The sequence below is a fragment of the Phodopus roborovskii genome, unplaced genomic scaffold (assembly GCF_943737965.1).
Source record: "Phodopus roborovskii unplaced genomic scaffold, PHOROB, whole genome shotgun sequence".
Taxonomy (NCBI): Eukaryota; Metazoa; Chordata; class Mammalia; order Rodentia; family Cricetidae; genus Phodopus; species Phodopus roborovskii.
The window spans coordinates 9,083,585-9,106,527 of NW_026126611.1; the positions used below are offsets into that span (position 1 = coordinate 9,083,585).

Sequence of the window (22,943 nt, forward strand, 5' to 3'; positions counted from 1 at the left end):
GAGAAGGTCAACTGGGGTGGGGGGGGAGGGTGAGGACCCTCCCAAGGCAGGACAGTTGCTAACTGAGCACTCTGCCAGTGGGTTTTAGAGTTCTGCCATATAGTATTGTTTATGGATGGGAATTGTCCTTCTGCTGTGATATAATGCCCACTTAACTCCATACTAGAATAATATTCGAACTCCAGAAGTCTACTAGCTTCCGTAGGATGCTGTTGTAGTTTGTGACGTTTTAAGGCTATTTAAGTAGAGCAAGCATTAGCAGTTCCCTGTATTTGTAAGCACTGACTGTATTGCAAAGGACTGAGATTAAGCAGCAAGGATGGAGCCAGCTGATAAAGTCCGCTCTAAGTGGCAGCTGTGTGCCTGAAGCGTGGCGCATCCTTCCCCAGATGTGCGCCTTCCATCGTAGAGCATTTGGACCTTATACGGTGTTTTGACACTGTTTCATAGTAGCTACATTTGAGCCCATGCTGTTTTGTTGTTTGGTTTTGATTTGTTTTGTTGCTGAAAGGTGATTGACACCAGTGGATCTTTGAACATGCACACCGAGGCTACAAAAGAACTTAGAGCTGACTGTGTATTTGGGAGAATCGGGTGAAAAACAGCAGTGATGACTGCAGGGGGAGGCAGGAATGCGCGGGGGAGGGGGGGGAAGGTCATACAGTGACAAGGCAGGGTGAAGTATAAGAATAGAAGATGCTCTAGGACTTTCCCAGACACGAGACTCGAGGTGAACGGTGAAGGTGGGCGTGTCGGGGTTTGTAGGAAGTTAGATGGCTCTTTGACAGTCATTGTCGTTAATCTTGGCCGCTGTCTTTTCCCAACTTAAAGTCCTTGTTCCTTCCAGGAGAACCCTAAAAGTGAGCCATCCTTTCTTCTCTCCCTACAGCAGAGGCTACATTCTAAAAGCCCCAACCTGTCTCTACAGCCCCCTCTTTACTGTTCTGTGACTACAAACCTCTCCTTGTGTTTTGTGCAGGTCTAAGGGACTCTTGCAGGAAGTATATGTTAGCGAGAAGGACTGATAAAGCAGCTTACACCACACGGTTGGAAAGTGTTATTAAAGGGTATTAAGGGCAGCACATGGGGGAGGGAGTGTTATTAAGAAGACTTAATATTGTACTTAGTATTCACCACCACTGTTGGCCATAATAATCCTCACCAATGGGGTCTAGAGCGTGGTGACTTCTGGAGTTTTGGGCTAGAAAGGCCCCCTGTGGGCAGTTTGACTTTTGTGACACTCACATTCTTGAGAGTCCCACCCACAGTGTCCCTGTGGTCAAAGATCTACTGTCAGTTCCGTCCAGTTGGTGTACACAGGGGGTTGGGAGCTTTAGCTACAGGATCAGTAGAGAAGGATCTGTGGGTCAGCTGGCCAGCAAGGCAGGACAGACTGTGGGACCGACCCATCAGTGCAGAACCCAGGGAGCCAATCATCACTCCTTTGCTCTTCCCGGACTCATATCCTAGCCCCTTATCTTTCTTCCCACATGAAAACAAACCAGCGAACGTCCCCATCCACATGTGTTGCTGGCCCTTTTTAAGGAGTTACGTAGCCACAGCGATTTTGGAAAAGAAATCACCTGAGAGAGAGTGATTGCCTAAATGGGCCTAGAGAATAGACTTGGTTTTGAAAAGCACCAGCGCCGCCCACCCTGCCTAAACCCTTGTGGGGCCGTTAGCAATGCCCAGGGCCAGAGCCTGGTTCAGCTAGAGGGCTCCACGTCTGTAGAGGTCTGCCAGGCGTCTGGGTGGGCACTCGCCAGGTCTGTTTGACCCCACTGCACCGTCCTCACTTTGCATTTTCCCTGTGTTCTGGTGATTCTCGATGATTCATTCATGCGTCCATATCTGGCAAAAGGATGGAGATAACTTTTATCACATATTCCTGAAGAGCTAGTCTTCTGGTAATTGAATGATCTCAACAGCTGGTAGCAGCGTAAACACTGTCCACCAGTGACATCTTAAAGATTCTGTCTTCAGTCCGTTATCAGTCCCGCCTCTGCCCCCGGTGCATGTAAAGTTGCTACTGAAAGTTCTGGTACCACGTGGACTCTGCACATGAATTCAGTCCATCTGAGTAATCAGCAGCTGTGCTCAAAATAGCTGGTGTCCTAGTCATCCCTTTCTGGAGAGTTCAGCACTTAACGGTCCTTGGGGATCCTAGCCTAGAGTCAAAACTGCTACCGCAGCTTATTGTACTGGTCCAAAAGCTGAGGTGCGCACTGCCAACTGCTGCCTGCCTACTGGCCTTGACAGTCATGCAGATGGGCTCTTACAGGCTACTGTAACTCCACGTTACACTGTTATGCATGGTTGTAGCCCCCTGGGACTTTTGCAGACATCCACAACTTAGCTTCTTACATGTCCAGAGAAAATACAGGCACACTAAACGGTTCCTGTGAACTATCAGAGAGCCTAGGCTCCTGTGATTTGCAAAGCTGAATCGTTTCAGGCAAGGGACAGTGCTTGGAGTTAGGGTGCTTGCCAAGCATATGGGAAGCCCAGCACTAGACAAAAAGTTGAAATCGCCTTTTGCTATATGTTTGTTCTCATGAAGGTTGATGTAGGAGTGGTACACTTTACACCTTTGATACAGCCCAAGATCCAGCAGCCGTTCAAGCTGGTAGAAAAAGTTGTTCAGAACACGTTTCAGTTCCGAAGGAAGTACTGCCACCGAGGACTCGGGTAAGAATCCCTTGTTTACTTTAGGACTCCTAAAGGGCATGTACGACTGGCTGTTGGTTTAGTCCCTGTGGTGGGCAGCATGCCCACCATGGAGGAAAAGCCCTTTGTTCACCTTAGCTGCCCTGCCATGTACAGGTTTGGTTGGTCTGGTCCTAAGTACAACCTAAAACCCTCAGGTGCACAGCTGCTGCCGACCTCCTGCTAGGCAGGTCCTGACTGCTCGGGGAGGACTCAGTGGGCTGCTGTCCTCTCCCTTCTGGAAGGACACACCCGAGAACTAGAAAGCAGGCATGCCTTCTTAGCAGCTGTGATGTCATTGCGTGGGTCTTCTGCCTCCACTCAGTGGGAGCTATTGTATTCTGTCAGGCTTACTGATCCACACGGCACATGGGCCTTCCAGAAAAGCAAGCCTGAGTCCTGGCCCTGCCCAGCAGCGGCCACACCGATCACTTCCTGTCTGTCAGGGTTTAGGAGGTTTAGTTATGGACTCAACAGTCAACGGTCACCGCTGAAAAGGGTGGGCCTGCACTGCAGTGTTCGTTTTCTGAGACCGACACGGATGCAGTTTGGTTCCGTGCAGGGATGTATGAAGTGTGGGTTAGTGCAGGAAGCAACTTCAGGTGTGTAGAGGCCACCGCATCCTGAAACGGATGCATCTAGTGAAACCCTCTCTCAGGATTGTCCATTATGAGTGTTGATTCTCAGCTTGCCATTTATTGATTATAATTTTAAAGTATAACTCACAGAACTGTACACACTAGTGCTAATTGGACGTGGCGGGAATCCCAAAACAGTCCATCTTACTTTGGAAGTTCCTAGAATTGATTGGCCTACTGAGCCCTGTTTACTTCACTGTACCTTCCTCTACACAGCCAGGGACTGGGTACCAGAGTTCACTTTGGAGAATGACTGTTGCTGTCTGTCAGTCACACCATGCTACAAACTTGTCCCAAGGGTTGAGAACTGTTATTAGACCCTCTTTATCCTGAAACTGAATCCATTGAATCCAAGTCACCTCACCTTAAAGGTTGGAGAGTGTGTATCACCATCCGCCTAGAAGGAGAATTTTCAGCCTTCACAGACCATGGCCTCTGCCAACCCTTTGGATGAGCTCCATGGCCAAGGTCCAGGCACTCTTGCAAGTTTCAGGCATCTGGGTTCACTCCTGAGAAAAAACAGTTGACCTGTTTAATTAAATAAAACTTAAAATGCACACTTTGAGTTTTAATTGAGTTTTAATGATGATTAACTATTTGTTTTCCTAACAGACAAGTCAGCCCTTTGTAAAACCACTCTCCCTTTTGGAGTAAAGGGTTTTTAAGATTTTAAATCTTCATGTTATGGAGACTCAATCAGAAATTTATCAAATAAGATCTGATAAAACTTTACCAAAATAAGGGAAATCAAATTTTCATTTCTTTTTGGCTTGGGAAGATAGCCTTCCTTTGAGGACACTCGTTGCAAGTCTTAGCTTAGACCTGCCTTCAGGGGCTCGGACCTGGTGACCCTGAGCACCCAAGAGCCTCAGGCGTCTATGTGTGTGTCAGTTCGAAGTTTATACAAAGATACGTCTTGACTGATGTAATTGAAGTAAACATTCCACCCCATACTTTCCTTTCAGAATGTTATTCCCCGAAGCTCAACGCCTAGAAAACACTGGAAAGCTGCTACAGTTGGCAGACATCGACCCAACCCTCCGGCCCATCCACCTCTCGCTCATGCATTTTAAGAGCCTGTGTGATGTATACAGAAAAATGTGTGATGAAGACCCACAACTCTTTACTTACAACTTCAGAGAAGAGCTGAAGCAAAAGAAGAGAAAAGGCCAGGAGAAAGGCGATGACGCAGAGGACGGAGAGTCCTAACTGCTGCTGTCAGGGCTGCGAATCCACAGTGCATCCTCCGCGGATGGCCTCTGGCCCAACACCAGTGACCAGGTGACTTATGTGCCATTGCTACTTATGAAAATAAATATCAAGTAGATACAGTACAAGCTTTCCTTTAATATATAGATACGACATGTTTAGTATAAACAGCATTTATTACAACCTTCAAAAATGAATTGTCTGCACATTGTGTCCCTAAACCACATAAAAATAACTTAGATGTGCTTTAAATAAAGCAAAAAGTTAACAGCTCAAAGAAAATGCCCAGAGGATTGAAGGAGGGAGCCTTTTAAACGCTATTAATCACAACTTTCCCAACCTCGCTTTTCCCACATAACTTAAAGTAATTAGAATTCGATTTTATTACAAGACTAAATCATTACATTTCTGCTCAAAACTATGTAATTTACAGGTCCTAACCAGCTTAAATCTCTAGTTTTCTGATCCACAATAAATTAAAATAACTTAAATCTTTACAAGTTTTGTGAAAGAATATAAACTGCACAAAACCCAGACACGGATGGTTTTCCTGCAGGTTGTCCCACCAGTTTAAAATCAAATGGGCGTGTCGTGCGTCCCCCGTACCACTCCTGCTATGACTTGCCGTGGCTCTGGGCTCCGTAAAAACACTCCTCATTAACGACCGAAGTTAAGCTCTGTACACTGAATTCCCGCTCCAGAACCAAATTGAGATCAATGCTGGCAGTCTCGGGGTGGCTGTCAAGGGACTGGTGACGAGTCTGCGCCTTGAGCAAGGTTTCTCTGCCCCTCTTGGTGCTGTTCGCTTTGCGTTTAATGGGGCAAAAGTGACCCCTGACCAGCCTGGGCTGCACGCCTGGCCCTGTGGTAGGCTGCTCCCCAGCGGGGTGCGTGTCAGACCCCTCAGAGATCCTTAGCCTCTGGAACTGAAGCTCGATGTCCTTAGTCGGGCTGCCCTGTTTCAGGGGGAGGTGGAGGTCCTCGTCTTCATCACTCAGAATGTCGCTTTCTTTGATGAGACCATCTGGAAACTCTGCCAGGCCCTCCTGAGGCTCTTTCTCCGGCACGGTGGCCTTACAGTCTTGCCTGTTCTCAGCCAGCGGGCAGCCGCTGCTCTGGGTGCCACTGCTCAGGCTACACTCATCCGAGTCCAGTGAGTTGCCCTTGCTGGGCTCGCCGGGCCACTCGCTGCTGGAGGATGTCCTGAGGACCTTCAAAGACCTCGACGAGGCTACGAAGAAAAGAACATGTCTCCATATGACATAGAAACGGTCTACAGTTAGAGGTAAGGCCTCGGAGCTGGGGCACTTCGTCCCAAGGTTTTATTATGTGAGTTCAGTGACCTATCTTGGCATTTAGGTGGCAAGACCAGGTAGGTATATCAAACAGTGAGTTTACTGGTTGATGTCTTTAGGGGTCTTGTTGCTGGGTCTCTTAAACGTGTGCTCATCCTGCCTCCTCCTGAGTGCTGTGATCACAGTGTGCAACACCACACCTAGCCTTCTGCATGCCAGAGTCTGCCGAAGGCTGGGCAAGCATTGTGCCCACTGAGCTGCACCCTCACACATACCTGAAATTCTTATAAAGATTCCCAAGACGTCAGCACATAAAGGACCAACATCTACCATAAGGGCTAGAATTACTATTTTGCCAACGAGTAAATGTAATGGCTAATCACTAAAAAAAAATTAGGTTACATGGTTTTACTGCAGTACCTTGTACTCTGAAAATATACCATGTCTCTATGCATAGCCTCCCTGTTTATTTCCCTAGATGCCCCCATTAGAAGCTGAAAAACGTTCTTATCTCTCGAGCATTGAACATCGTCTCTGCTGCAATTTATAACCAACTTTGGGAGAATTAGCACTGTACCCATTTGTGTGTGTGTGTGTGTGTGTGTGTGTGTGTGTGTGTGTGTGTGTGTGTAAGACTGATTCTGTTCTCTCTTCGTCTGAATGTCCCTGTAATCGTCTAGCGTCATATTAGTGTTGATGACAAAGCAGGGAAGGGGGAGGGGGGAAATGTGTGTTCTAGAAGATTACAAACAAGATCTCAGGGATGAAGGTCATGGTAGAAGTGCCAGCTTAGCACTGAGAAAAAGATCCTGGGTTCACTCCTTAGCCCCACCACGGGGGGGGGGGGGGGGGGAATACATCTTAAAAGAAGAAACAAAACATTAAATCTGGGAAGCAGGCAGAAAGATGAACAGCACATTCCAGGCTGACGACCTGCTGGCGTGAGTGCGTTCAGTCCTGTGATCCGCATCAGGGACCGGCCTTCCGGAGGCCTGGCTAAGCTAAAGCCCCAGGCGAAGAAGCAAGTAAGATGGTAAGTGCCATTGCACCATGCCAGCCGATAGGACAGGACAGGGGATGGGGGATTGGAGGGAGGTGTAGTTCACGAAAAGATGATGTGGGGGAGCGGTCTCAGGGCTGTATTACAGGCCCATGGTGTTGTCTGCATTGATAGTCTCACCTAATTTGGCTGAAACGGGAACTCGGTTCTTGAGCGGAACCAGACGATCCTTGCATGTCTTCTCCGGTGGTAACTCACACTTTATATGACGCCTGAAGTTCTCTCTCAGGATGGAACGAATCACTTTAACAATACTAGTTTTGCTCTCACTGTCACTGGGGAAAGAGAAGCAAGACAATATGCATTATGCTCTGTCCATTCTGCGGCATTGTGGGCCTTCCTGGGACTCAACCTTGGCTAGCTCGGCCTCGTGCCTCAGAAGCTAGCAAGGTCCCCCACCAATGTGTGCCTGGCTTCTCTGACTTAAAGGACTGAGAATTGATCATTCTGTCTGATCAATACATTTTACTGGAGCCACGGTTGCCCCCTTGTAAGTAGAAGTTGTACCCTCATACCAAATTTCAGGCAGGTACTGAAAATACCACACACGTTAAAGATTTACTTGCGTGTGTGTGTGTGTGTGTGTGTGTGTGTGTGTGTGTGTGTGTGTGTGTGTGTGTGTGTGTGTGTGCGCGCGCGCGTCTATTATGTGTATCCCACATGTGTTAGGTAGGGGTGATGTTGGGCACTGAAGAGACCAGAAGTTGTCAGATCCCATGAGCTAGAGTTACAGGTGGTTGTAAGCCACCCAGCATGGGTGCTGGGAACCAATCCCAGGCCCTGTGGAGGAACAGCAAGCCCGTATGACTGCTGAGCCATCTCTCCAGCCCCTGCACTCTCCTTAAAGGAGACACAGTTAGTTAAGTCATATCCGTTTGTCAAGGGAAGTACCTGCAACACAGCTGAAAGATGGTTTCCGGCCGCCCTTCAATTTCTGACTTTGTATGAATCAGCTCCCATATGGAATTACTTTCAGTCCCTGGGCAAAGGAAATGGAAACAAGGGTCTACGACTGTGCCAGGGTGCTGTGGTTAAGAACACCTGAGGTACTCACAATTCAAAACACTGCCAGTTCTGTGTGTGCATTGTCTCCAAAGCCCGCTCGGAGACATTAACAAACAGCTACAAAAACTGAGGTGGAATTCTCCGCCCGTCTTTGGTAGTCGGTAGTTTTGGGTTTTGGCTTTGCTTTTGCTGTGTTTGTAGCAGGATCTCACTCTGAAGCCCATGCTATCCTTGAACTTGTGGCAAGCTCTTGCCTCAGCTACCAAGCTCCAGTTCTTTCCCTGACTTAAGATTTTAGCCCCGTTCTTGAAACAAACAGGAGTATTTATTTAGGGACTTCAGGTGACAGGGCCCCTCCCTCCCATGCAGTGTTCTTAGACAAAAGTCACCACATAAGCCTTTGGCCTTCTATCACCAAAGGCTGTTTGTTACCAGTTACTGGAGAATTATTCCAGAAGGTCCTTAGGACACTGTTCAGGATCACAGGAGTGTTTTGTTATTTTTTTGTCCCCCCCCCTTTTATTTGCACTGCCCTTAATATTAAGGAATATTCTAGTATGTTTAACTTTATAAAATTTGATTTTGTGGTTCTTTGTTGAATAGATTTTAGGGAATGAGATCACATGGTAAAAAGGAAAATGTTGACAGTCGTTGACTCTAAAAGTGAAGGAACAATGCCCAAGCATATGAGGAAGGTGGCCAAACAATGGCACGTTTCCTTCCAACAGAGTAAAATGTCACAGCAACCCTGTCCTCATGTTATTTTTCTAGAAAGTAAACTACATGAAAAATTATCCCCGGGTACTGTGGTTTAGGAATGTCTCCAAAGACCCGTGCACTTTCAGACTTGGTGAGCCTGTGGCCTTACTGGCGGGGAATAAGGGGTAAAAACTCTAAAGGTAGGACCTAGGGAGAGGGTGTGCAAATCCCTCACCTTCCGTCTCTCTGCCCCTTGACCTCTAAGTGAACAGATGCCTGCCGTCACAGTACTATGGACTGAAAGCCATAACCACGTCCTGCTTTTTCATGCCACGTGCATGGAAAACACAGGAAAATGTTTGTTGCATTCCCCAAAGCACCTACCTGCTGTGTTTCCCAGTCTAACTTGAAGTGCAGATATGGGGATGAGCCATCGGAACTTAAAAGGGTCCAAGTCAGCAGAGTTGTGCGCAGGTCGGGAATTTGAAGGCTGCAGTGTGAGAGGCCACCAGAAAGGGTTAAAGTCGCGTGTACCGTGAACAGAGCTATCTAGATCTGTGTGCAGGACTCTGTGGGTGTCTAAGAAACCATGTGAACCCCCAGTTCTCAGTGACCTCTACGGCCTGGGCCAGAGTGATACTGCTTGTCTCTACTCAGAGACGGCAGCCATGCCTTCCTGCAGTCTCCCATTCTTGCAGGGTTACAGTGTCTGTGTGTGGCCAATCTTTGAGTAGTGTGGAGTTTTCTCTTTGGGTCCACATAGGTGTTTGTTGTAATCATCTCTTAAACAGATGGACAGCTGTGCCACTTCTGAGCGTCTGTGCAGAAAATTCCATACCACAGAAATGTTTGCACCCCATGCTTAGGCTGCTCTGTTTGCCACTATAGCAGAGAATTGGAAGCAAACTATTGTCTATCAAAAGATGAATGGGTAATGAAAATTGGTGTATGTGTGCATACAACTCTCAAGAAAATAGATCAAAGTTAAAAGAGGATATGAAGCTAATTGTTTTCCTAGTTCACATTTTCTCATGAATATTTGGGTTTTGGTGGTGGATATGTGCATAAAATATACTCAGCACTGTGTGAAGTTTACCACAAAGCTCCGCAACTTCCTAATTCCTGTTCTGACCGTTAGAATAGACATAGTTGTGTAGGCTTTGGGTGTGGTAAATCAGACAGCTGGGTTAAGTACTGTGACAACGCGGCCGTGATTCTAAGCCAGCTTTTCAGTACGACGCAGGCACGAGCCATGGAAAGGCAGCTTTAATTAAAAGGTATTTTCTCTTACCGGTTTCTTTTTCAGTTTGCAGTTTTCTTTATAAACCAGTATGACAGCTCTCTTAAAAACTAAAAAGAGAAAGAACGGTCTTGTTAGTTTCTGCAAACTCTTCTAAGGTTAAGCTGGGATGGGCACTGCATGGGAACGACACCCTTCAAAGCCAGGACTGAAATCCCGCTACGGTAACACCTGCTCTGCCTTGCTGACTTGACCTGTGCTTAGAAAAGCTGGGCCTGCATTTGATTCTCCATCGCTTAATGGACAGCTGAGGCCATGGCACCAAGGTCTCAGTGAGAACACACTCTAACTGGCTCTCCCAGTGGTGGGTGAGAAGGGAGAGGGTCTGAAACGTAGCACTGTTCAGACAGCAGGTTTCCAGACGGCCTCCTCCGATGCTGCCCTAGCGGGCCTGTGAGGTAGCAGCCACTGCAGCATCGTCCCTACTCCCCGACACCAGGAGTCAGCAAGAGTGGTAATGGTAGTCAAGCTTTTTGTGACTGCCGATGCTTCTGAACCGGAGTACCAACCAAATACTGTGAGCTCGATGTCCTTCCTGGCTTTTCCTAGAGAGAGGAACGGGTTCAGCCAGGACACTGTGGAGTGCGTCAGGAGTTCCCCCATGGACAGCTCTGTCACCTGCATTGTAAAGACAAGAAACAAAGATGAGGTAATCTCAGGCGAGGGCTCTTCATGTGACACAGAAGTGCTTCCATGTGGTCGTGCTGAAGAGCCCACAGGAACTGTTCTGTCCCTAGGAACTCACCCCTTTAGTAACGGACGTCCTGCCCGCCGGGCCAGCGCCTTACACTGAGCTACCGCCCTGGCCCTCCCTGTTTTTGTGGTTACAGACCAGGTCTTCCTAGATTGCCCAGGCTGGCCTTGAACCCCTATCCTGTAACCCAGACAGGCTTTACTTGTGCCTAGGCTGTTAAGTAGGATGTGGGGGTGTTCATCTTTAAGGTGCTTCCTTGAGCTTCCTGTTTCTAGGTTTTTCAAGACCAGGGTTTCTTTTCTGTAGACCAGGCCGGCCTCTGCCTCCCGAGTGCTGGGATTAAAGGTGTGGGCCACCACCGCCCTGCTTAGCTTCAGTGCACACTTAAGATAGGTGACAGTTCTGCCACCGTGGACATGGTTGTCTACAGCAGTGTTTCTCAATCTGTGGGTCACAACCCCCTTTGGCTGACCCTTTTGCAGGGGCCACATATCAGGTATTTGCATTACAATTCCTAAAAGTAACAAAATTAGTTATGAAGTAGGAACAACATAATTTGATGGTTGGGGGTCACCACAACATGAGGCACTGCCTTAAAGGGTCACAGCATCAGGACGGGTGTGAACCACTGAATTAATTCTAAGGGGTCTGTGTTAGTGTTAACTACAGGTCTCTAACCTACATCGGCTGCTAAAAATCAAATACTAACATTTGAAATTGACCTCAATAAATCAAGAAGTTCTGACCCTTTTCAATTCCTGCCACTTCCTACTTACACTGTTCCTTATGCCTTATATGTGCTTTCAAAGCTCAATGTTCTAAGCTTAGCAATCAGACAAAAATTAAGAGTGCATAAGATGTCAGCAATCACTGGGACTGTCTGAGTAAGCCGATAATCGGTTGTATCTAATCTGATGCTGAAGCAGAAAGGTAGCCAGGAGGGAACACAAGCCCTGTATTTACCCACATGTCGGCCCCCTCCTTCATCCTCCCAACACAGTCTTCCCTGCCTTCTGGTTTCTGGAACTAGACTTCACCCCATCAGAAAAAGAGGAGGAGGCTCCAGCTCAGTGGTGCCTCTCTTGTCTGTACTAAACTGTTCTAGACAGTATAATTATTTCACATATTAATAGCAAAAAAATGGCCGTGCTGCCGCCCCCAGGAAAGGCTAACCGAGTAGCGGCTCTGGAGGTACCCTAAGCTCATCCTGCCAAGCCCCCACAGACCTCCTTCTCTGTGCCACTCTGCTCCGCCACGAGCTGGTCGAACACTGTGCCGTAGTCCTCATAGATCTTCTGCATCTCGTTGATGTGGCTGGCTACTTTTTCCATGGCCTTTAGTGCTTCTGAAAAGGAGGAAGGTGTACTTACTCACCCTGCATCCCGCCAGATGCCGGTGGGTGTGGGGGTCCAGCTCTCCCCTCACGGGATGATTGAGGGAACGGCTCACAACAGCCCCCTCAATCCAGGAGTCAGAAGCGAGGGCAGTCAGATCACCATCTACCTCAGATTCTCTCAGAAATGAGCAGACTCTGAAAAGCACCAGTAATAAAGCTAGCCCAGGTCAGCCACACATGCTAACAGTGCCTTGTGTGTTCCCAAGGACACTGTGGCTGTAACCAACACATTTATTACAGCATATAAAACAGGTGCCCAGCACTGCCCAGCTTGGGGGCTGGGCCTGCTTTGGAAAGCAGTGTCTCCTCTATAACTACCTGGCCGATAGGAGTCCAGCACAGTTGTTCATTTACAACGGTCGAGTGCCCTACTCAATCACACAGGTTCCGAGCTTGGCTGCCCAGTTAAAAGTCCTACAGATGTCTGTAAAGTACAAACACCTGGCTGCAAGTGTAGTTGGCGGCATTTACGCTTAATACTTGTATAACTTGGGCAAGGGCATATGAGGGACTTGCCATCTATACGTTGTTCTCAGATTCAGTAGAGCTCTGAGATCTCCACAAGGTGGCGCCCCATCCAGCGAGCAGGAGCTCTCACAATGTTCACTGGCCAAGTGGCCACTAGACATATATGTTACATTATTTTAAAACTTTAAGTCAATCCCTCTGGCCAATCAGTAAGAACGATGTCACCATGAGAGAGCCCATAAGCCAGGCATAATGACTGATGCACTGATGCACACCTTTAGTCCCAGTGCTCAGGTGGCGGATCCCTGCGATTTTTTTTTTTTTTTAATTTGTTTTTCAGCCTAATCTACACACTGAGATCCTGCCTCTAATTGGTCAGTTTTTAAAACCCCCAAAGTACACTGACCTGAAGGATGGCTATATTGCGCTGTTTCGTGTATCTGTCACTAAGATTAGCAGTCGCAGAGCTGGGGGTTCACGGGGAAGAGCCGTACGCTTGGCCGGCTGCTGAATTCAAGCAGCCCCCTTCCAGCCTTACCTGTGAGGTGATAGTGTTCCTCACTCTCATGGTCTGTCAGGGACACAAGCTCCTTGAGGAGCAGGGGGTACTTGAGCACTCTCTGAACGGGCTTAATGAGGTAAGACTCCAGCGTGGAGGAATGCTGCTTGGTGGGATTCCGGGCGTCCAGGAAAGCCTTGAAGGCCTTGTCGGTTTTAGCTGCAAGCAATGGGTAAAAGGATCTTAGGAGCGCACGCCGGCACGAGTTAAACTGATTTATGTTCTCTTCCAGCCTACTCGCACGTCATCCCCTCAGTCCTACTGGCGTGCGCTAAAACCCCTGCGCTAATAAACACCCAGGGGCCCCACAGCCCCAGCAGGTCTGTCACACCTCCCGCAAGGCCTGCAAGGCTTCCTGGGATGGTAGAGGATGCAGTCCTCGCTCTGGAGGGCAACGTAGAGTCCCAATGCAGCTGTGCATACCCATCCACAGGCTGTCCCGGGTGGCCTAAAGATGAGCTTCAAACGATTCATTCACTGCAAAGAGCCAGAGAAAAGCACCCCCTTTCCTGTCCTAGCCCTGGCTGTCCCACTACACTCTTGATCTCGAAAAGTGGCGTCACGCTACCTCTGAAGCCACGCTACCCTCGCCCCACAGCTCCAAGGAGACTAGACTTTTAACAGCAGCATTGTAGTTCCTTCCACCAAGTATGGCGTATGGCATGGGGGACCCCTTAGCTAGGACTGCCTCTATCCATCAGTGTCAGAACGGGCACACACAGAAACACAGGTGCGGATGGACGACGGGGTAGTGCGCATGCCAGCCATCACTCTGGCTTCTCCTGGATGCAGTCGACAGGCAGGCCGTTTCAGAGCCAACCAGCTGGAAGGAATGCCCTACTTAAAGTAGGTTCCATCGCAAGGGTAAAATCTGCAGCCCTTGATCACAAGACCTCGCAGGTGGTGAGATGACCTCTCACCTTTATGGCAAAGGACAAGTTGGACTCAGTGCTTTTTGTCTTACTATGGCCTCACACCCTCTGTGACAGTAGGAGAGGAGGCAGCCTCTGGGAGAAACAACCAAACAACCGTAGTTATGCGCCTGGTTATCCACCCACTAAAAAGGCAGTTGTGCACTCAGTCCTTGGTTGAACGTGACCACAGAAGATGGATTTGGGCTACTTAGCCAGCTCACCGTCATTTGAAGCACTCCAAGGTGCGTTTTTTTTTTTTTTTGTTTTTTTTTTTTTAAAAGCTTGGAGTCTCTAGAATATTGTGAAGTCCTACTTTAAGTCAAATAGGTTTAAACCCAAGATTGTAGGAGAGTGGGCGGCCTCCAGGAGGCAGTTTTTCTGAGTTCCACAGGAAGCAACCATAGTTATATGCACTTCCTTGGAGTTTGATGGTGGAGGTTTTACTTTGTAGCTCCAAGTGCCCACGAACATTACCAGAAGAGTGGTAAAAACAGGGCATGCATTCTCTCCACTCACCCAAGCCTTGTGCCTGTAATGTTTGTACAGATAAACAGCAAAGTGACGCATGGCAAAGTTCGGAGCCCACCTGTTAACTGCTACCATCACTGCAAATAATCTGAAAAGTTTCGCCTTTTATCATTTTCAAGGTCGGGAGAGGAGGACAGCCCATTAAAGTCACACTTAACTCTCTACTTGCTGGATGCAGGCCTACCCCTTATTAACAGTTTTACAAAGACCTATAAAGGCTGTGAACAACTCACCTCGCTCTAGAACCTTCTGCACTTTTATGTGGTTGGCACAGAATCCACTGTACAGCTTAAAGTGGTCCGCATAATAGAGGAATGAGCCTCCAAGGGAAAAGAGCAATTTCTAGAAGGGATGAGAGAAAGTCAAATCAAACATTTCTTCTTCCATGTGCTCTGGCTGCAGCGGGTAATCTGCCTCTGACAACTCTGTGCTGTGTGTTTCGGTCTGAGGATGGAGCCCTAGCACACCTCGAGGTGGATGGGAAAGGGTCTAGCACAGGAGCTCCCTGGCATCAGATTACCTGTATCACATAGATGGGATTGCAGTGATCTAAGGGGGGGGGGGCTCTCAGAGCCACCTGCTCCATTACCTGGGAAGAACTGTGCCTACTGCATGCTTCTGAAACCCCTTTCTACTGCCTCCTACCCTCTCACCCCTATTAGCCATGGTCCTTACAATTAATGCTTCCCAAAGGACGACTTCCCTGATGGCCATCCAAAACCCACATTTTCCAGCCCAGTTTCCCAGGAACAATAAGAGGAATCCAATACAGGGAAGCTGGTCTTGGCTCAAAAGAAGTTGCTACAGGGACTGGAGAGATGATGGCTCGGAGGTTAAGAGAGGTCCCAAGTTAATTCCCAGCAACCACATGGTGGCTCACAACCACCTGTGATGAGATCTGGCGCCCTCTTCTGGTGTGCAAGTATACATGCAGGCAAATGCATAATAATGAATCTTTTTTTTTTTTTTAAGTTGCTGCAACATCTTTCTTGAAAGTATGTGAAGAACAGATGTGGTCAGCAGTCGGGTGATCCAGACCGGTAACCGCTGAAGGCAGTCACTCCAAAAGAAAGCCACAAAGCCACCTTCAGAGAAAGCAGGGTAATGAACACACTAGATTTACCTACACAGGGGAGGACTTTACACCCTAGCCACTTGTGTTTGCTCTAAACCCAACTCCAGAACACTCACTCGGAACTGGGAGGGGGTTTCCAGGACACTGAAGTCCGAGGCAGCGGAGATCCCGTCCTCCAGCGTCTCCAGGAACACCTTCTGAAACTCCAGCATCTCCGGCAAGCTCCCGAATAATGACTCCATCTACACGGAGGGAGTGGTGGGCCCAGGTCAAGCTAGACTCCCCCTGGCCTCCACCACAGAGGTGTGCCCGAGAAGCAGGCATCGCAGGGCCATAATCCATGCCGAGAGAGACAGCTCCGGCTCCCCGCCGCAATAGTACAGTTCCAAGATAATGTTTTCAGTGGCTTGGGATTCAGTTCATGGGAAACATGAGAGAGGAGCTAATTCTTGTGACTTAATATTAACAATTCACATATTAGAATTGTTTGGCTGTCTCTCCTGCCAAACAAACAAGAAACCCAAACCACCCTTCTGCCTTTATAAATGTGCCGCTGTGCTTTCTAGAACAGAGGCCACACGCACGACTTTCTGAAGACCCTTCCGCTTCAGTCTTCCCTGGGACCCTGTAGCTGTGCTCTAGAACACGTGTGTCCAGCCTGCAATCCGTGGGCTACATGAAGCCATGGGCAGCAATGGATACAGCCCAGCCCAAACTCGCCAAATTATTTCAAACATGATGTCCTTTGCACCAGGCATGGTGGCACACAACTTTAATCCTAGCACTAGGGAGGCAGAGGCTGGCAGAGCTCTGTGAGTTCAAAGCCAGCCTGATCTCCGTAGTGAGTTCCAGGTCAGCCAGCATACACAGACAAACTGTCTCTTAAAAAAATAATTTTTTTTTGCAAGTTTTTGTTCTGTTTAACTAATTCTTTGGTATGAATTTTGTAGGTAAAAGCACCGCTTTGTAATGTTAAAGGAACACACGTGGTCTAGGACCCCTGCTAAAAGGCTAGAAAACAGGACTGGCATGTTAGTGCCCAATAAAAGAATAGGCTAGGTACCTACCTCGTCTTGGGTAAGAAAGGTCTCGTTCTGGAGTGGCTCCAAGTATGATTCAAAGAGGCAGCTCAGATCCTGAAAACCAAGAGAAGAGTCTCTTTAACATAAATCTCCATAGTAACCAGTTGATTCCAGTAGCCTAGGCAGCAACCCCAGAAACTCCGCTCAGGAACAGTGACAAACGTTTGTCTTGTTGAAATTCCTCCCCTTCAAAGTAGTTCCCATTGCCCACCTAATACAAAAGTGGACGCCACCATACTGCCACCTGCTGGCTATTTTCCATGCTTACTATAAACTGCCAGCACCCGCTGAGTAACCTCTTACTGACAGAACAGGTGCTGGCTGTCTTTCCTGCCACAGAAGCCATCATTTCTCCATGGGGGAGCAGGGAGGGGCAGCTGGGTACTGCTGCAAAAACTGTTGGACACCAGTGACCTGGCTTCCTCTTCTGTGTCAGAGAGCATGGTGACAGTTCTGGGTGGAGTTGTGGGGGACAAGACCGAGGCAGCTCTTCAACTTCGGGCTGCAGCCGGTGGAATTTCCAGCTCACGTGTTCAAGTGCGAGAACACCGTCACCGAGTGGCAGAGACGTTTCCCATCTAAGCCGCTCTTGAGTCTCTACTGGACCAGTCTCTCGGAGAACACAAGAGTGGGTACTCACACAACCCACTAAAGTTTAGATTTAAGGACTTGAAGCCAGGAGCAGTCTAGAACGTAGTGCCAGAAAAGACTTCTTTCGGGGTGGGGTGGGGTCTCATTTCTTCTGAAGAACTGGGAGTCGTGCATCCGGCACCGGTTGACTACCGAGTCGATGGAACGGACTCCCTGGCCTTGCACGGGACAAGTCTTAGAAGCCAGAGCTGTGGCACTGCTGTCCCTTCACAATGAAAAGTCTCCCTCCCCTCCCTACCCCCTCCACAGCAACCTGGGATGTGAGAAGGGCAGTTAGCAGTGCATTACTGGGGCAGATCTCAGGGACACACCATGTGGAAGTCATCTGTGAGCTACTAGGCCAGGTTTCGGGGACACACAGAGGTGGAAAATCTTCAGGTGCATGCAAAGACTTGGAGTTAGACTCAAGCAAGAACACTCGATAGTAAGTGTCACACACACACAGAGAGAGAGAGAGAGAGGGAGAGAAGGAGAGAGAGAGAGAGAGATGAAGGACTAGTAGGGAATGCATGTGAATTACAGGCTCACAAGAAGTGCTGGTTGTGTCAGACTGTAATCACTCCTGTCCAGGCCAGTGCCACACCTTCCGGGCACTTACTGCACAGCAAGAGCTGGCCACGCTGAGCTGGGGGTGACAAAGAGCCTCCATGCCTGGAGCCCTATGGAAACAAATGGTGGGGTTCTGGCAGGGAAGGGAGAGTTGGTCCCTCCTTGCCTACCTGCTCACACATCTGTCCACAGCGAACAAGCAGCATTGAAAATGACCCTCCTGGCGTAAGGCAGTGCGCAAGGGAGATGGCAAACAGCCATGACAGAGGAGAATGAGTTCTATTTTCTGCCCTGGGCCCAGCAGCTCCTGGGATGCCACGCATGGTGTCCAGTGGCTTTTGAGCATCAGAGGCAATTCCCCGCTCCCAGAGCTCCTTGGGTGAAGGTTGTGGCTATGCTGGGTCACTTAGGAACCTCTGCGCTCTCAGACAGTCACTCTAGCTCTCTTCCACTGGATATGGGGCAAGACCTGATGGAAAGCACACTTCAAAGGCCTCTCTAGGTTTTCTTCTTCCCCCGCAGACTAATACACAATTGTGAAGGGGACTTTGAGTCCTGGGTCAACAGCAGAGGCATTCTGAGAGGAGGACTCAGCTTTGTTGTTGTTTTGTTTTGTTTTTAAGTCTGCTGTAGGCCAGCCTGGCCTCGAACTCGCCACAAAGCTGAGGATACCCTTAGCTCTGATCTTCCTTTCCCTGCTTCCAGAGTGTTGACATTACAGGCATGCACCATCATAGCCAGTTCTGCAGTATCAAACCCAGGGTCTCGAGTATGCTAGGCAAGTACTTGTGCCAACTAAGACGGTCCCAGCTCCTCAGGTCAGTTGCGTAGAGAAAGGGTGATAGCCATGTGTGTGTGCTATCCTGGAGTTCATAGTAACAAGCACAGGGCCCAACAAGGAAGTTGGAGAGGACCTTCCAAGGGCCACGAAGCACAACAAGTCAGACCAGGCCCGGATTCCCAGCCACTGCCCTGTGCCATCCCCTTCTAGAAACCGACAAATCAAGCAAGCTTAAAATAGACCCAGGACATGAGCAAATGCTTAAAGCAAAGAACCCCATCTTTCTAGCCTCTTGTGTTACTAAAGCACTGAGGGCTAGCTGATCAGATAAATGAATTCAGTGGGCACACAAGACTGTGGTAGCTAGGCCTTTGTCACGGTATGAGAATGCCTCATGTGAGGGCTGAAATACCTGTGCATGGGCCTCCCTTCTGCAGAGGGGCCTCCATGGCTAGAGCTGACCACCTGGACTCTGTGGACCTACATATATTCAGGGCCCCAGGGTACAGTATTTTCCCCAGATCCTCGTAACCTAAAGTGATCTCTATCCTTCTGCTAAAGGAGTGTAGACTCCATCCGCAGAGATTGCAAATAATGAACTACAACATCTGTTTCCATAGTGAAAGCTACCTTGGCAACAGAGACCAGCCAAGAACCTTTCTTTCTTTCGTTCTTTCTTTCTTTCTTTTGGAGTCTTATCAATTCTTTCACCCTCTCAACCTGCCCGTCCTTCCCTGCAGTAATTCCCCTCATGGAGCAGCTCCTGAGTGACACGTCCTGAGCAGAGGTGATCTGCAGCCTCTGCCAGCATGACCTCTCACCATCAAAAAGACAGGAATGCCCAGCACCTCCCGTTACCTTCACATAAGACTTCTCCGTGTCTACAAGCTCCTGGATGACTTTTCGGAGGCGGTCTGCGTCTGAGAGGTGGCGAGCCAGAGGCCTGGAAGGTGGGTCCTCTCTCTCCGTTGGGGCATCCATGCTGCTGGCGTGGGTGCTGTTCAAGCCCCTGCAGAGCTCAGTGATCTGTTCAGCACTCTGAGAGATGGCAAGAAAGGGAAAGGCGTGCTCAGACTGCCCTCACTATAACCCGAGTCCTGTAAGGAAGATGACATCTATAATGCCTCTCTTGGTACCCGATGCCCCCACTATCTCAGGAGCTGCGGATGTTTTAAGCACTAAAATCAAAGAGTCGGGAATGAAGCTAACTTATCTACTAGCGTTGAGGTTGCTCTAAAAATGCAGTCATGGAGCTTTCTCAACAGAACACACAGAAGGCAGACTCACTGAATCCATCCTGTCCTCAGCAGTTGGCCCAACAACAGGCTTTCCAACTCCCAATGTTCTGGGAGACTCAGACATGGCGAGGTACCATGGCAATTTTAGGACGGCTTGGCCCCAGTCTGCCTCAAGTTCTGCCCTCAAATCTAACCATTCAGCCTGAGCCCAGCAGCAGTTATAAATGAAAACGCTCAAGCTGGCCATGCATATACTAGGAAGGAATAGAAGGTGGCACACGAATTGCATGCCGCAGACACATTAGCTGTTCTGGCCCACCATCCCTTTATGTTCTCCTTCCTCTGCCCGCCCCCCACCCCAACAGTGTCTTCATTTAATGGAAATCAGAATCGAGGCAAAACCCCAACAACCATCCCCTGCCTGGCTTTTCTATCCAGTGCAATGATCCTGTTTAGTCTCCAAAGAAGTGGAGCCTAGCTCCTGCCCAAGTAAAGACGACTTGCCAACGTTAGAAACATCAAAGTGCAGACTGGAGGGGTGGAGGGAACAGTCTGGAAACCAACGAGAGTGTGAGTGGACACTCAGATGGAAAAATCACCTGGGAATAGAAAATCAAGGAGCAGCAGCTAAGAGGCAAATTATAATGTGGTCCTAAGGGGTACATGAGGCAGGGAAGAACCCAGAATGTACTAGTGATGTAATGGGAAAATGGAGGCAGTAACACTCAGAGCCTAACTCCAGGTGAGACTCGGACATGGTGGACCCGCCGCCGCCTTCATTTTTACCCAGATCCCCGTTTACAATAAGCTGAAGGAGAGGTTGTGTTTACCACCGGACATACAGACTTCAGGAGAGTTTACTATAAAACAGTTCAAGCAGAAAACCAATTTTCCTTCAACATACATATTTCTACATTTTTAGTTTTCCATTTGAACACAGATATTTCCGGTAATGCCTATCGGGAGATGTATATAAAATTCAGTAAGGAAACAGATGTGGAGGGCCTGGAGCATAACTCAGTCGAAGCAGTGCTCTCCTAAGTTGTTCAAATTCCTGGGTTTGGTCCCAAGCTCTATGAAAGCCTATTTGGACGTGGTAGTGTGTGGGCATCTGTAACCGCAGCACTCAGGAGGCAGAGGCAGGAAGGTCAGAAACTAAAAGTTATCTTCAACTACAAAGCAAGTTGAGGGCTACGTCAGACTTGCCCACCACACACACACACACACACACACACACACACACACACACACATTTGCAGGCTTCAGAATCCAGCTTGGTTTGTCAATGCCTCATACCGTGTTTACAACAGTCCAGTGTCATGATCTGTTCTGGAAGTTCCTAACAGCCTAAACACACAGGGGAGAGAAGCCGGAGGTGGCGGCCTTTCTCCTCTGGGACATGAGGAGCATGAAGGAAGAACTAGAACTAAGACGCCAAGGCCCCTGCCTTCCCCTCCTCACCAGTGGATCCCCGCCTCACACTTTCCAACACCATGCTGTTCTGAACCAGAACCCCTGGGGCCCCATCACAGGCGGGGGTTTTGTTTGTCTGTTTGCTGTTGGGTTTTATTTTGTGAGACAAGGTCTTGCTATGTAGACCTGGCTGGCCAGGGACTTGCTGAGTAGGTCAGGCTTGCTGTGAGCTTGCAGTGGTCTTCCCTACCCCACGTGCTGAGACCGCAGGTCTATGCCACAGATGAGCAATGTGATCGTTTTGAAGACAGGGTCACCCTATGTAGCTTCAGGCTACTTTGCATATGGGATCCTCCTACCTTGCCCTTCCAAGTCTTAGATTGCATGGATGCATCACCATGCCCAACAACCACCGGTATTTATTAAAAAAGCTTCCCCCTAAGAGATACAGAGGTAGGGCCTTTGGGAGGAACTACTGGTCTACCCATGAGGATAGCTACACCTGCCCGGCTTTCCTAGGAGTGACACTAACTCCAACTTATCCCCCTTTCCCCTGGGCGGCAACATGTAAGAGGCATAGAATAGGTCTACACCCAGAAATGCACATTGGCAAAAGCCATGCCCAGACTGTAGCCCTGGTTCTAGGCCTAGCCTTCTACTAACTGCCAAAAAGCCCATGAGGATAAATAACAAGCTCTAAAACTCACTTACTTGAAATTTTATTCTGGGAGTTGCACCACAAGCTCAGACAATGCAGTTCTGTAATCCTGCACGCTAATAGTCCCCAGAGCTGCAGAATCTATATTAAGTCTGCATATACCGCACAAAATAAGCTCTGACAAAATGCACCATAAGTTAAATGGCATCTGGTGAGATTACAGTTTTGCCTTGCTGGGATGTCAGAAATCACACCTAACGTTGCGGTGTTAAAATAACAAGATTTCAAAAATAAAGTATCTTGCCATTTTGGAAAAATCAGAATTCATTTTAAAAACACTTCTCATGGGATTGGCTTCCAAAAAGAAGTGAATGTTAGCAGGGTTATTTCAATGGCAAATTTATCTGTCAAGACACTTCAATTAAGTGTTCAAGTACTGCAGAGATGCCTTTTGCACACATAACAGTTTAAGCTGTTACTTAAAGGTGGCTTCAAAGGTTATCTGGATCTTGAGGAGAAAGGGTCACAGAGTAAAAGAGTGATGGTAAGCTTTGTCTTGTTTTTCAAAACAGTTCTCTGTGTAGCCCTGGCTGTCCTGAAACTCACTCTGTAGACCAGGCTGTCCTTGAACTCACAAAGATCCACCTGTCTCTGCCTCCTGAGTGCTGGAGTTAAAGGTGTGCTCCACCACAGCCAGGCTGACAAATGTTTTTAAGGATGGATGTGACAGCTTCACCTGGATTCAGGTTACTTCCTCTATACTTATCAATAGAGATAAGCATCAAACAGTAACAGGCCACACAGTCTGCATGAGTATGGCTTAAATTACTTAGGACCAGTGACATTTCATCATCCTTAACTGATGAGTTCATTGCAGCAATGCCTGTCTGTCAGGTGAGTGCACTCTTCACCATGGGGTGCAAGAGAAGAGGGAACTTGCGTATGTTGCCCACAAGCACCACACTTGTGAGATCCTCCCTCGGAACATGCCAGCACCTTGGCTTTAGCATGACCCACTGATACTT

At 48.5% G+C, this 22,943-nt stretch overlaps 2 protein-coding genes across 2 annotated transcripts in view; one reads left to right on the forward strand and one right to left on the reverse strand.

Annotated features, from left to right (window-relative positions):
* Tfb1m (transcription factor B1, mitochondrial) overlaps positions 1 to 4,568 on the forward strand; it is a 37,005-nt gene extending 32,437 nt beyond the window's left edge. Inside the window, exons 6-7 of the mRNA XM_051205989.1 lie at positions 2,561 to 2,688; positions 4,310 to 4,568. Of these exons, the coding sequence (XP_051061946.1) occupies positions 2,561 to 2,688; positions 4,310 to 4,553 (372 nt within the window). The 3' untranslated portion in view covers positions 4,554 to 4,568. The remainder of the gene's footprint in view (positions 1 to 2,560; positions 2,689 to 4,309) is intronic.
* Positions 4,569 to 4,671: 103 nt separating this feature from the next.
* The window catches only part of Tiam2 (TIAM Rac1 associated GEF 2), a 95,641-nt gene continuing 77,369 nt past the window's right edge, over positions 4,672 to 22,943 (reverse strand). Inside the window, exons 14-25 of the mRNA XM_051205991.1 lie at positions 19,468 to 19,647; positions 16,614 to 16,682; positions 15,663 to 15,788; positions 14,705 to 14,813; positions 13,009 to 13,188; positions 11,833 to 11,951; positions 10,422 to 10,530; positions 9,904 to 9,962; positions 8,997 to 9,102; positions 7,800 to 7,887; positions 7,029 to 7,183; positions 4,672 to 5,784 (exon numbers count right to left, since the gene is read on the reverse strand). Of these exons, the coding sequence (XP_051061948.1) occupies positions 5,168 to 5,784; positions 7,029 to 7,183; positions 7,800 to 7,887; positions 8,997 to 9,102; positions 9,904 to 9,962; positions 10,422 to 10,530; positions 11,833 to 11,951; positions 13,009 to 13,188; positions 14,705 to 14,813; positions 15,663 to 15,788; positions 16,614 to 16,682; positions 19,468 to 19,647 (1,917 nt within the window). The 3' untranslated portion in view covers positions 4,672 to 5,167. The remainder of the gene's footprint in view (positions 5,785 to 7,028; positions 7,184 to 7,799; positions 7,888 to 8,996; positions 9,103 to 9,903; positions 9,963 to 10,421; positions 10,531 to 11,832; positions 11,952 to 13,008; positions 13,189 to 14,704; positions 14,814 to 15,662; positions 15,789 to 16,613; positions 16,683 to 19,467; positions 19,648 to 22,943) is intronic.